Source organism: Cryptomeria japonica, chromosome 7, assembly GCF_030272615.1.
Source record: "Cryptomeria japonica chromosome 7, Sugi_1.0, whole genome shotgun sequence".
Classification (NCBI taxonomy): Eukaryota; Viridiplantae; Streptophyta; class Pinopsida; order Cupressales; family Cupressaceae; genus Cryptomeria; species Cryptomeria japonica.
Genome location: NC_081411.1, coordinates 372,054,631 through 372,068,972, shown reverse-complemented (window position 1 = coordinate 372,068,972; position 14,342 = coordinate 372,054,631). Strand labels below are relative to the sequence as shown.

The 14,342-nt window shown below is 33.0% G+C and overlaps 1 protein-coding gene across 1 annotated transcript; it reads right to left on the bottom strand.

The window, feature by feature from the left end:
- Nucleotides 1–921: 921 nt before the first annotated feature.
- Nucleotides 922–14,133, bottom strand: LOC131856777 (purine permease 21-like). Its single transcript, XM_059208698.1, has 2 exons — nucleotides 13,957–14,133; nucleotides 922–1,353 (listed from the first exon to the last, which is right to left on the bottom strand). The coding sequence occupies exons 1-2, from the start codon at nucleotides 14,131–14,133 to the stop codon at nucleotides 922–924; spliced, it is 609 nt and encodes a 202-aa protein (XP_059064681.1).
- Between the last annotated feature and the right edge of the window lie 209 nt (nucleotides 14,134–14,342).

The window sequence follows — 14,342 nt, the reverse complement described above, 5'->3', positions numbered from 1 at the left end:
ATTATTTTTATGGATATCCATATTTTTTTCATATACAGTACAAAAGAAAAACCTACAAGCAAACCAAAGGAAGAATGCACGGAGAGTCTTGTGCTTTCTTAAAGGCATTATCAAAGTGTCTACCCTAGATGAAGTTGATTGGAGTTTCACTTCCTATCTAGCTAAGGAACAACAAAATAGTAAAGGAAGCTAGTAGAGTTCCTTCTTGATATCATCTAAGAACAATAAACAAGCAGATAGGTTATATTTTTTTATTTTATATGGATGATTCGGCCATTTTGTCTTGTATTGACTAAACTAAAATAGATATAGTTAAAGGCTTCTCATTAAAAAATTGATTTGTATCAAATTTCACATCTATTTTAAGATTATAGACTTGTATTTTCATTAATTTAAGTTCAATATAAAAATAAATAAATAAATTTGTAATTTAAAATAAGAAAATCTGTGATACTTAAATAACTTAATTTCCAAATCTTTTTAATGAGTTGGAACCCTTCACCACTTAATATAATAATAAAAAGCAATTAGAATTTTAAATACTTACATATTGTTATCAAATAGAGTTTTCTAATGTATCTTTCAACGTATCTATCGCTTCAGCCGTGCAACACGCTAAGTTACTTTCAAGGCCGACATGAAATTTAGACTCTTCTGAGATACTTGTCACTCTCCATACTATATATTGAATCTAAAATAGGATTTATGGGCACATCTCTAATTCTCTATACTTTTTTTTTAAATAAAAATTACGATTTCTGTTTGTTCTGTTTTGCCTCATTTTGCTATTGACAGGAACTTCTGCTACATCTCATTGTCTGCGTTACATTTAGATCGCGAAACGCATTGAATGGCTATATTTCTGTCATCAACCAAAAGCGATTGCACGAAGAAATCCAAATTGAAATCTCCTCCAATATGCTATGCTGGGGAGGTCGGCAATGGAGCCTCCTCAGCCTTTTTCCACTCTTGGTATCCTCCATAAGCGTAGGAAACAAATCCCCAAATCCCTAACACCATTCCAATCACCTTCAACGAATTTATTTTATCGTCAAAGATAACCAGAGCTAAAACTGGAATAACCGGCAGCGTTAAAGTGCTGACCACCATGGAATATAAGGAAGACACCATGGAAACCAGTCCATAAGTTCCCACAACACACATTTGCCAGCTAATGGCAGACCACAAGAGAGTAAGAATATACCCCCTTTCTCCCGCCCGGAAGCGGTGCGCTTCTTTACTTATGTGTTCAAAATCACCGCTGCACAACAATCCCACCACCACAACGCAGCTCACCACCATGCAAATCAATGCCTGCGTTTCCACCACCATCGCAAAGCTGCGCTTCTCTAACTGTTCATAAGCATCAAACAGTTCAACAGTCATACAAATAAAAGGAAGTATTCATCACTTTTTTAAAACAGATAATATAAATACCTTGTTGAAAACAAGCTGTAATAAGGGATGAATTAACCCATAGAGAGCGGATCCTAAAATGGTGGAAAGAATTCCCCATTTATATTCCCCGCTTTTAACTCCTTTAGGCCTTTCACCCTTGGCTTGGATGCCCAGTAAAACTGCCCCTAAAATAATTAGTACTAATGAATTAAAAATGTAATGACTTATTCTCTGTTTCACTAAAAGAATTGAGAATACAGATGTAAAGGCAAGCTGCGTGGCGCAGAGAAGAGCGAAGATGGAGACGGGCAGATAGTAAAAGCCCAACGAGTAGAGAAAGTTATTGGCCGCCACCAAAATGCCCAGTAATGTGCATATGCTTACATACTTGATTTTGAGGGAGCAGGTGGGCAAAGAGGAATACTGTGTTGATCCATTGAACAACAGTGGGAGAATTAACAATGGAAAACCCACAGATGTCAAAGTGTTCTCAGCCAATAACTGTGACCTCCCTCATTGAAATAATATCTACCCAAGAGTGATCCAGCTGATCTCCCCCCCACACTTGCAATGACACACAGCGCCACTATTACCCAATACATTTTCCTTCTCTCTACTCTGCCATTTTCAGATAAATTACTTGTTTCATGACTGTTCACCATTGTAGGCATCCAATAATCTTTTGCACTACAGATTTGACCAAGTACATATTTGTAGTAGCCTTGGGACGTGTCTATTTTGATTCCAAAACGCTGTACAAAAGATCTGTTTGAAGCCAAAATAACTTCAATCCTACAGCTTTCATGGGGATGCAACGTATGACCTCATGTTTGCACTAAATTATGCCTTTCTCGATTTTATTCTGGATTCAATATGAATACAAATCTGCTGGAATAAAAGTAATGATGGCATTTGTTTTTAATATTGCACAAAGTTTGTCATTTTCTTAAGGTGTCACTTGGGCGCTTGTTCAGACAGCATCATTCTAAATGTAAGATGTACAAGTCCATGATTTATGACTAATTTAAAATAATAGAAGTTAATTTTGGTAATTATTATTAATTTTTTTAAATATGACATTAATTTCTATTTTATTTTTTTAATGTCACTTAGAGCATCGTGTTTGTAGAACGTCATTATAAATGTAAGTCGGTGCAAACACATGATTAATGACTATTCGTTAATATCACTAGTTTAATAATTAAAGTTTAATTTTGATGGGTAATTATTTAATTTTAGGTGGTATTGTTTAGGATAACAATTAATTGGTTAAAATTAAAAAAATTATTAATTCAATTAATTAATTAATTTTATTGATTGAAAATGTTAAATAAATAATAATAATTTGAAGAAATACAAAATTATTGTTACATTGAAAAGTGTAATATTTATTAAAATAAAGATATATACTATACTTCACTTTTTATCTTTTCTCTCGTTTAAAATAAAATACCTACTACAAGACAACTATAACATGTTAGAAACTTCGCTTTTGCAATTTATTATATGTTGAAATATAAATTTAAAGTATGTCTAATTCTTTTTTTTTTTTAATCCAACTCTTAAATCTTGATATAGAATAAATGTAAAAGAAAAATTATGTAAAGACCTCCTTTAGTATATAAATAAGTTTTAATTTTTTAATTGTTTAAATATTATTTGCTTATCAATGTATTAAGAAATTATTTATGATAGAGAAATATAAACTAGTAATTATGCAATATATACAGATAATTCAAAATTATGATTTGGATTTCATAAATTGTAACATAAATTAAAACATTTTGAAAATATTATCTATATAAAAAATAATTAATTAAAAAAACTAATACTAAATCTTCCATAAAACATAATATCTATTTCAAAAACTGCATATACAATTTCAAGCTAAACTAGCATATATATCTTCAATTTTAATTTAATCTATATAAAATACGCTGAGAGATATCCTTCTCGAGGCGCCTATTTCAATTTAGGGTATAAAATTGATTCAAAATAGGTGCCTCCAGAAGGATATCTCTTGGCCTATTTTATATAGATTAAATTAAAATTGAAGATATATATGCTAGTGGCACGGAGCAACACGGAAAACATAAAATAAATGCAATATATAATTATATAGTATCTTTCTTTTGAATTGAATTATATTATTATATTATTATATTATTATGTGGAGATATATGAAAATTAATATATCCATTTAGACTAATTTTAATAAATATATATGTGTTGCAAGATTAAAGCATATACTAAATGTAAGATTTATATTAGACTTTAATTAATGGTAGTATAAAATATTATTCAATGCTCAATATTATGCTTACAGATAGAGTTAGGGTTAAGGTTAGTATTATGGTTAGAATTAAGGTTTACATCATTGTTAGGGCTACAATTAGGGTTCACATCAAGGTTAGGGTTTGATTTAGGTTTAGAATTATGGTTAGGGTTAGGGTTAGGGTTAGGGATAGGGTTTGGATTTAGTGTAGGGTTAAGTTTATGGTTAGGGTTGGGGTTAAGGTTACTATTATGGTCAAGGCTAAGGTTTACATCATTTTTAGGGTTAGGGTTATAGTTATAATTAGGGTTAGGTTTTAAGGTCAAGGTTATGATAATGGTTAGGGCTTATATCATGGTTAGGGTTAGGATCAAGGTTAAGGTTTGGTTTAGCTTTAGGATTATCGTTAGCATGAGCATTAAGGATTACAATTAGGGTTAGGGTTTTTCTTATGGTTAGGTTTTAGTGTTAAGATTAAGTAGATGGTTGGGGTTAGGGTTTATTATTATTGTTTTAGTTATGTGTAGAGTTTATATCCAATTTAGGGTTAGCGTAACCATAATTATAGTCAGGGTTAGGGTTTTAATTAGAACAAGGGGTTGGGTTTGGATTATAATTCTATTTATGATTATTCAATTTAGGGTTAGGGCTAGGGTTAGTGTTAAGGTTAGTATTATGGCTATGGTTAAAGTTTATATCATTGTTAGGGTTAGGGTTATGATAACGGATAGGGTTAGCATCAAGGTTAGGTTTTGCTTTAGGTTTAGGATTATGGTTAGGGTTATGGTTCGGGTTAAGTTTATGGTTAGGGAGGATTTATTATTAGTGTAACCATCATTATAGTTAGGTTTTGGGCTAGATTAGGGTTAGGGTTAGTCAAGGATTAGAGTTCAATTAAAATTACATTTCAGTTAGGGTTAGGGTTAAGTTTAGGCATATAGTTTAATAGGGTCTAATTCTAGGATTAGAGTTACATTTAAGGTTAGGTTATAGTTAGGTTTCAATTATGGTAAGATTAAGTTTAGGGTCAAGGTTATCTTACAATTAAGGTTAATATTCTAGGATAATGTTTGGGGTAAGGGTTGGTATTCAATTAAAATTAGTGTTACAGTTAGGGCCAGGGTTCAATGAGGAATCTAGAGTTATAGTTCATGGTCAAGGTTAGGAATATAGTCAAGATTGGGGTTTATATCATATCTAGGGATATTGCTAGGGTTAGGGTTAGGTTTAGGGCATGGTTAGTTTTAGTTTTGGTTTATGGTTATAATAAGTGTACAGGGTTTGGATTATAATTATGGTTAGGGTAAGGCTTTACATCAAGGTTAAGGTTACGATTAGGGTTAACAACATTGTTAGGTTCAAATTATATGTTAGTGTTAGGCTAAGGTTTACGGTTAATATTATGGTAAGGGTCAACATCATTATTAGGTTTAAGTTAATAGTTAGGGTTAGGGTTAGGGTTAGAATTAGTATTTGGGATTATGGTCAAGTTTAGGGTTAGGATTATGCAAAGGGTTACGACTTAGGATTAGGTTTAAGATTATATAATTAGGGTAAAGGTTACAATTTATGTCAAGATTACAATTAGAGAGGGTAAGGGTTAGTATTATGGGTTAGAGTTTATGTCATATGTAGTGATAATTAGAGGATTAAAGTTAGGTTTTGGTAGGTTTGGGTTATTGTTAGGATTATGATGAGTGTTAGGGTGTAGGGTTATGGTTTACATCATTGTTGGGGTTATGTTTAGGGTTACGATTATGGTTAAGCTTAGGGTTTAATGGTTAGGATTATGGCTAGGGTTAGGGTTTACATGATGGCTAGGAATGGGGTTAGGGATAGGGATAGGTAAAGGGATAGGGTTAAAGGTTCGAGCTAGGATTATGGTTAGGGTTAGCGCTAGGGTTAGAGTTAGGGATAGGTTATGGTTAAGCTTTAAATCATGGGTAGGGTCAGGATTTACGTCATGGTTAGGGTTAGGTTCAACATTGGGATTATGGTAAGATTATGGTGAGGAATATGGTTATGATTAGGGTTAGGGTTTATGTCATATTTAGCAATAATTTGAGTTTAAAGTTAGATTTTAGCAGGTTTGGGTTATTGTTTGGATTATGATGAAGGTTAGGGTTTAGGGTTATGGTTTACATCATTGTTGGGGTTATAGTTAGGCTTAGGGTTATGGTTAGCCTCAGGGTTTAATGGTTAGGATTATGGCTAGGGTTGTGGTTTGCATGATGGCTAGGGATAGGGTTAGGGTTAATGATAGAGTTAAGGGTTATGGTTAGGGTTAGGGCTAGGGTTAGGGTTGGCGATAGGTTATTGCTAGGATTTAAATCATGGGTAGGGTCAGGATTTACATCATGGTTAGGGTTAAGGTTAGGGTTAGGATTATGGTTAGGAATATGGTTATGATTAGGGTTAGGGTTTATGTCATATTTAGCAATAATTTGAGGGTTAAAGTTAGGTTTTGGCGGGTTTGGATTATTGTTAGGGTTTAGGGTTATGGTTTACATCATTGTTGGGGTTCTGCTTAAGATTAGGATTACGGCTAGGCTTAGGGTTCAATGGTTAGGATTATTGCTAGGGTGAGGGTTTACATGATGGCTATCGATAGGGTTAGGTTTAGGGATAGGGTTAAGTGTTAGGGTACGAATTAGGGATAGGGTTAGGGATAGGTTATGGTTAGGATTTACATCATGGGTAGGGTCAAGATTTATGTCATGGTTAGGGTTAGGGTCAAAGTTAGGATTATTGTAGGATTATGGCTAGGAATACAATTGTGATTAGGGTTAAGATTTACATAATGGTTAGGGTTAGGGTTATGGTTAGGCATAGGGTTTGGGGTTACGGCTAGGGTTAGCATTGATGTCATAGTTTGGGTATGGATTATGGTTTGGGTTTACACAATGGTTAGGTTTATGATTAGGGTAATGGCTAGGGTTAGGATATACAACATCGTTAGGGTTAGGGTTAAGATTATGTTTAGGGTTAGGAATTAGGATTATGGATAGTGTTGGGGTTTAAATTATGGTTAAGGCTAGGGTTAGGTTTTAGCATTAGGATTAGGATTATGGTTAGGGTTTACATCATGGTTAGGGTTATGGTTATGTTTAGTATTTGGGTTAGACTTAGGTTTAGGGTTAGAATTATGGTTTAGGGTATGGATTAGGGTTAATTTCAAGGTTATAATTTAGATAGTCATTAGGGTTAGGGTTATCATTTACATCACAATTAGGGTTAGGGTTACGTTTAGGGTTAGGATTAGGCTTAAGGGTTGGGGTTTACATCATGCTTACGATTAGGGTTACATTTAGCATTTTGGTTATGGTTAAGCATCGGATTAAATTTGGTTAAGGTTAGGGTTAGCATCATGGTTAGGGTTGTGGCTAAGGATTATGCTTAGGTATATGGTTGGGTTAGGGTTATGATTTAGGGTTAAGATATTTATTTAGGTTAAGATATAGGTTTAGGGTTAGGGATAGGGATAGGTTTTGGGTTATGGTTAGGGCTAGGATTTTGGGTTAGGACAAAGGATTGTTGCTATGGTTAGGGTTAGGATTTAGGGTTAGTAAAAATTATTGTTGCTAGTTTTAGGGTTTAGGGTTAGGGATATTGTTAGGTTTATGATTATTTAGGGTTAGCTTTACATCACAATTAGTTTTAGGGTTAGTGTTAGGGATAAGTAAAGGGGTGAGTTATGGTTAGTGTTCAATTAGGGTTATATTAGGGCTAGAGATAAGGTTAGACTGGGGTTAGTGTTAAGGTCAGGCTATGATTAAGGTTACTATTCTAGGTTATTTTCAATATCAATTAGGATTAGAGATAATATTAAAATTTAATTCAATCAAGATTAAATTAAGCTTAGAAATTTAGTGTTAGGATTCAAATAGGGTTAGCATAGTTTACTCTAGTGTAAACGTTTAATTATGGTTAGGGTTTGAAATCAGGTTTAGGTTATGGATACAATCAAGGTTAGGTTGGGTTTAGGGTTAAGGTTATTTTAGGGGTACAATTTAAATTCAATATAGGGTTTAATTATGACTAGGATTAATTTTAGGGTTATGTTTTTGTTAGGAATCAATTCTTATTATAATAGGGTTAGGGTTGATGTTAGATCATAATAATGGTTACCCTTTTAGGAATATTATTTAGGTTAGGGTTGAATAAGGATTTTATATAGTATTATAATTCAATTATATTTCAATTAGTTAAGGTTAAGGTTAGTGTTAAAATTTGATCATAACCTTAATAACTATTATATCAATTCATCATATATAAAAAATATACATTAAATATGTTGTGTTTAATAAAAAATATATTTAGGAAAAAGAATTTAGAATAAAAGTATACCTCCCATGTAGGACTCAAATACAACTCAACCAAAAATAAGTGACTACTTAATTTATCATGAAACCCAAAACATTAACATCCAGTACATTTTATTTTAAATAGATACATTATAATAGAATCTAACTTGCATAATCAATGCAACCAAAGCTATCATGTTGGTAGGATTAATATAATAAAATTATAAGCCCAAATTGAATTTATGATTAAAATTATTAACATATAAATTCTTATTGATATTTTTAAACTAAAAATTTAAAAATATTTGTTTAGCTCCTAATAAATAGAATATAAATAGAAAAATCACATCTATATGATAAATAAGAAACTTTTAATAATAGATACATTATAATAGAATCTAACTTGCATGATCATTGTAGCCAAAGCTATCATATTGGTAGGATTATAACAAAATTATAAGCCCAATTTGAATGTATGACTAAAATTATTAACATAGAAATTTATATAAATAGAAATATCACAGCTATATGTTAAATTAGAAAATCTTAATAATAAATATTTTTCAATATTAAGTATTATATATAATATATTTGTAGGTACCTTAATTTGATTTTTTTAATATAGAAACATTATATTTTTATGATTGAAATTTAGAAACATTAAAATTCTATTTGATCTTTCTTAATTGAAAATAATAATTTATATATTATTTGAAATATTTATGTTGGTAAGTAATTGTATTTTTTATTTATCAAATTTAGAAAATTTCATCCAATAGTTTGATATCTCATGATCAATTCAAAATTGTGACATTAATATCTTTTAAGATAAATAGAATGAAATATCTTCTATTATGCATTGGTAAAACTATAACTCATGTGAGATAATAATTAAACAAAATTCTTAACTAACATTTTAAAATAATATAACAACAATAATATTTAATTAAAAAAATACTTTAAAATTGTATTAAATGCCTCATATTCTTTATCAACCATATGACATGAGACGGTGATGTGCACCGCAAGCATATTAGAATGCAGAAATTCTTTGGAATGAATCTAAATATGTGTTTGGACACGGTAATTGGGCGTACCACATTAATGTGCAACGTTAAAAAATATTTTATTGAATGATGTGGTTCCCTTGATTGGGTCAATGAGGAATACGACAGTGAGTTAATGAAGCAATGGAGGGAGTGCATGCGGTGAGCCATAGTGAACGCATCCAATCATACATCCATCTTATTTTATTCATATTGGATAATATAAGACTATATGTATGTAAGGTAAGGCGTAGGGTATTTGAAGGCAGGCAAGTCAAGAAGTAGTATTGTCGCTCTTCCATTCACACACATATTTGAGATATTGTTTCAAACCCATTCATTCCCCGACCGGCTGACCTGAGTAGTCCCTATAAAGTATGCAATGTCGGCTATGAAGAACATACAGTCCTTAATTCAAAATGGCCTAAAAAACGTATATGGCAGGTGCATGTAAATTTTTTGGCAGATTCCCTCAAAGGCTCAAGAGATGTCATCACTTGGAATGCAACGATTGCAAGATTTAAAGAAAAAGAATTTGTTGAAAAAGTTTTCAAAAAATTTGAGACAAATGCAATTTGCAGGTATAAAGCCAAACTCTTTGCCAGCATTCTCATTGTCTGTGCGAAAATGGGAGCTTTTGAATAGGGCATGGAGATGCATCAAAGCATAATGGCATGGGTATTTTCATCAGATATTATAGTTAGAAATAATCTGATAGACATGCATGCAAGATGTGTAATCATAGACATAGCAGAAGGCTAGATGTCACCTTCCTCTCCTAAGAAATACAACAATTAAAATAGTAATCATGTAAGGATTCTATAAAATAAATAAAGGTCACATGATCAATATCTTTAATGCATTGTAAAAAGGAATAGGATTCACTATTTTATCACTCATATTCTTTAATTTATTCTTTTTCCCAATATTTCAAACTTGCATAAATCATGAAGAAAGACAGTTATCCTTAGAAAAGATGTATAAAATAACTATCTAAATTTCAAGAAATGATGCATAATGCTAATAAAAAATAATTCGGGTCATAGCTTTGAGAATCTATAACAAAAAGGTTGTAACTCTTTTCTCAAAATCACTCTAATGAGAGCTATTTATCTTGTTCGCTTCACTTGATACACAAAACTGTAGATAATGTTTCATCAATTCTCCAAAAGGCATGACTCACTATTATGCATAGACGCTAAATCCATTCCAGCCATAAACCACATGGAAAATATCTTTTGGAGACGCACAATGGATCCATCAGAAAACACACACTTTGGCCTTCTCGAGCATACAATTATTGACTCAACCTTAACACTAAACCTTAACGCTTTTGGTGGTGCAGTATCGAAGGAGAGAAGGATGTGGTTATCTACGTATTCGTTTGATCTTTATTTACAAATTACTAATGCAGCAAACTAAATGTAAATCAGGGATCTTTTGCATTAAAAAATAATAATTTTGCAGCCATTCATTAACCCTACTCGATAGGAAACTCTCATGCATAATCATTTGCTCTAAGTCCACTAAAACATCCACTCAAAGTAATCCGCCATGAGAATACACGGTTGAAGCTACACCCCAAAATTGCAGAAATCCACAACATTTATGTCAGTTTATTAAAAGCATAATTAATGATTTAAGGACCTACAGACGTGATCTATGATTTACTGGAATTGTAACCCTCAAAGATTAAAAACATAGTGTCTACTGTCCAGGCAGCCAACACGATGAAATAAAGCATGAAACTATTAATTGAAAATACAAATCCATGAGAATTACCAAATACAAAACTACTAAACACTAAGGATTGCAAAACCGTAACAACATATGCAAAAATATGTGAGATTATATTAAAATTAATAGATTCCAAAACAAAAACAAAATTTAATTATGTTGCCTCCAATCCTATCGTTGTCTCAGAAATTATTCGGTACAAATTTAAAATGAAGCAGTAAAATCTCAGTATGAAGTGACTTACCATAAGATTGAGCACAAATTAAGGCATTCTCTCAACCATGTTGATATTGCAAAATCATATTTGTTTGTAGGTTGGAGGTGACCAATGTTTCAGCTGCAAAGGAAAACATTGTGGTTTCATTTATAACTCATCGACCAATGCATAAAGAAAATGGTGATGAGCTTCTTTTTCAAATTGTTTAAGCTGCGTCTCTTTCTATTTTATAACTGATCGATACATCTCAGTCACATCTTAATTGAAGATGAACATGAATCAGTTGGTCTTCCACATCACTGTTGGTGCAATTCACCGATTCAATTAAGGTTGGTAACTGATAGGAATACGAAAGTTTTCTTTTCGATTTTTTTTTGGATTTCATCGGTTATAGAATGTTTAATCGTTTCGACTTCATCAGTTATAGAATGTCCATGAATATTCCAGTCATTTCAAGAGTATAAAGCACTTCTTTTTTCTTACACGTTACTGGTGATGACCCTGACCCCTATATAATGCTCTCGCCATAATAATATTTATACTACATAAATTTTATAATTAAATAAGCTTGAATAAGAATAATACTTGATTATTTGAAAAAATGAAAAAATAAAAAATACTTGATTACTTAATACAAAATAAATGTGAAAGAAAATCATGTTTGCAATAATCGGGACGTAAAGTATAAATTCATGTTTGCAATAAGTAATGAGTCTATGTCTTTATCGAATTCATTCTAGATTCAATATGAATACAAATCTGCCGGAATAAAAGTAATCATGGCAATTTGATTTAAATTTGGCACAAAGTGTGTGCTTTTTTTTAAGGTGTCACTTACAGCACTTGTTCATACACCGTTATTCTAAATGTAAGAGTCTAAAAGTCCGTGACTTATGGTCATTTATTTAAAGTTCAACATAATTTTTGGTCAATAAAATTAGAGTAATTATTTACTTTTGTTTTAAGGATGTCACAAAGTTCATCTTTGCGTCGTTCCCAAATCCGTGACTCGATGATTATTCATAAAATATTATTATTTAATAATTCGAATTTAATTTTAGTTAATAAAAATTGGGCAATTATCTATTTTTAAGAGTTATTATTTAAGATAATCATTAATCAATTGAAATTTAAAATTATATAATATTATGAATTTGAGTTAATACATGCTTAATGGAGATGAAATATAAAATTATTATGACATGGAAGAATATAATAATATTTAATTAAATTAAAGATAGACACTACTTAAAATATATCTTTTCAATAATCTTAAATCTTTTGAATTTGGTTGGAAAGATGACCAAACAATTTTTATATATAATTTTTTTATGATAATAAGTTTTTGATTAGGGATAAATAGGTTTTGATGGGACCTAAAACTTCGTACAACGGGTTTTGAAGAGACCCAAAACCCTCAAATTTTACTCGGATCTGGAACCCAAAAAATAACACTGCCCAGAGGAATAATCATCAAAAAACCAGTAGCCCAACCACAATCGAGACTCAAAAAAGCTAGCCTCTAAAACAAACATAAGGGTTTTACTAAGGCTCACTTAGCCTTCAACTGACAACATGGGTTTTCCAAGCACCCATAACCTTAAAACACTAGACTACAACAGGCAGCCATACATTCAAGATCAAGACTCAGAGGGTTTTGAACTGGCCCCCAAAACCAGCAAAGAAGGGTTTTCCCAGGCTCCCTTAACCTACAACATAGATCTCAAGTTGTTAAAAACAAAACCTATCCACCAAAAACCAAAACAGCAAGTGGGCAGGATGGGCCCTTGAAAACTACTAGCATCTAGTTTGCTTGTGGGTTTTACAAGGCTCCCACAACCTGAACCAGACATCAATAAAATAAACAAAAAACAATAGCCAAGAAGGGGATTTTGAAAGGCTTCCCGAACCTTCACAATGGGTGTTAAAGTGGCTCCCATAACCAGCAGGAGAGCACTCGTCACCACCCAACATTTGATCAGCACTCCCCTTCCAGCACGACAAGGAAACCACCTCAATAGGAGCTGGAAGGAAAGAGACCAAGCATAGGAAAAATGAAGAAGATAACCCTAAAACAAAGACCAACAGCCAACAAATATTCACATGATGCTTAGCTGGAAAGAAGGGTTTGGAAAAGTCTCCCAAAACATTGAACAAAAATAGAGGCTAGTACCAGAAAGACTCTATGCCAATAAGTTTCACCAAAGTCTCCACCTCTAAAGGAGAAGAGGGAAAGAAACCCATCAACAAAGAGACGATCACAGGAGCACATCCAACCTTGAACAGAAAGGTATCCAATACCCCAATCAAGAGCCATCCCACCAAACTCTTCCCACAACTCTTCCCCTCTATAGAAGAGTGGTTCACCTCAATAAGACAGCCAGAGACAAAAGGAAGAAAGATGGCCAGTGAAACACCAGAGAATCTCTTGAAAATAATAGATCCATAAAAGCACTCACAATCTGCAAGAGAAAACTCAGAAATACCACACCAAAAAGATGCAGAGACCTCCTAGACAGAGTTCCCCAACCACACTAGATCATTCCCAAAGGCCAAAACACAACCCGTGGGGAGAAAGGACTCCAGAAAAATAAAACCTCCACCCAGATCCCAAACATCCCCCTCACACCAAGGCACAACTAGGAGAGCACAAACTACAAACAAAGCCACTGTGGCCACCACCAAAACTTTCTTATGAAACAACACGACCAACAAAAAGATCTCCCCCTTATGGGCCGACCAAGTCCAGAAGAAAGCTCAACCCAGATCCATATCCAAGCACCCACAGATCCAATGGCCACCATTGCCAACATAGAAAGGAAGAGTAGCATCGGGATAAGGGCAAAGAGCCCCAACACCATCCACACTCTCAATCGCGCCCACAATACCCACGACAGAAAGCATCGATGGGAAAAATATTTAGCCATCAGCCAAACAGGGCAATGGGGAGCAGAGTCAGGACACATCCCTCCCAATGACCAGAGAAGACACCAAAGCATCTACAACAATGGCAAAAAGGTTGACCTCTACCAAGACCCCAACCCCATCAGGATCAACCACCTCCCCATCTCCATCATCTCCTTCCTCCGTCGCATCTTCTCCTCCCTCGGCTACCCTTGAAACCCTAGCTCTAGCAACGCTTCCTGCTTCCTGCATCTTCTCCACTTATCAAAGTGGGGTGATATATGTGCCTAGTTATTGGATATCCTGCATGATTTTTTTAAATCTAGCATTCTGAGTGATAATAAGTTTCAATCAAGAGAAATATAAATTAATAGTTATGAAATATGCTTTAATAGAGATTTATATATAACTATGAAATAAATTTTAGTAAATTGTAATATAAATTAAGACATTGTGGAAAA

Excerpts from the sequence above, each read along its gene's own strand:
- LOC131856777 (XM_059208698.1), bottom strand. The coding sequence starts at position 14,133 with ATGCAGGAAGCAGGAAGCGTTGCTAGAGCTAGGGTTTCAAGGGTAGCC. Across the intron at positions 1,354-13,956 it reads ATGCTTTGGTGTCTTCTCTG|TTAGAGAAGCGCAGCTTTGC; the intron begins GTCATTGGGAGG and ends GCTTATGAACAG.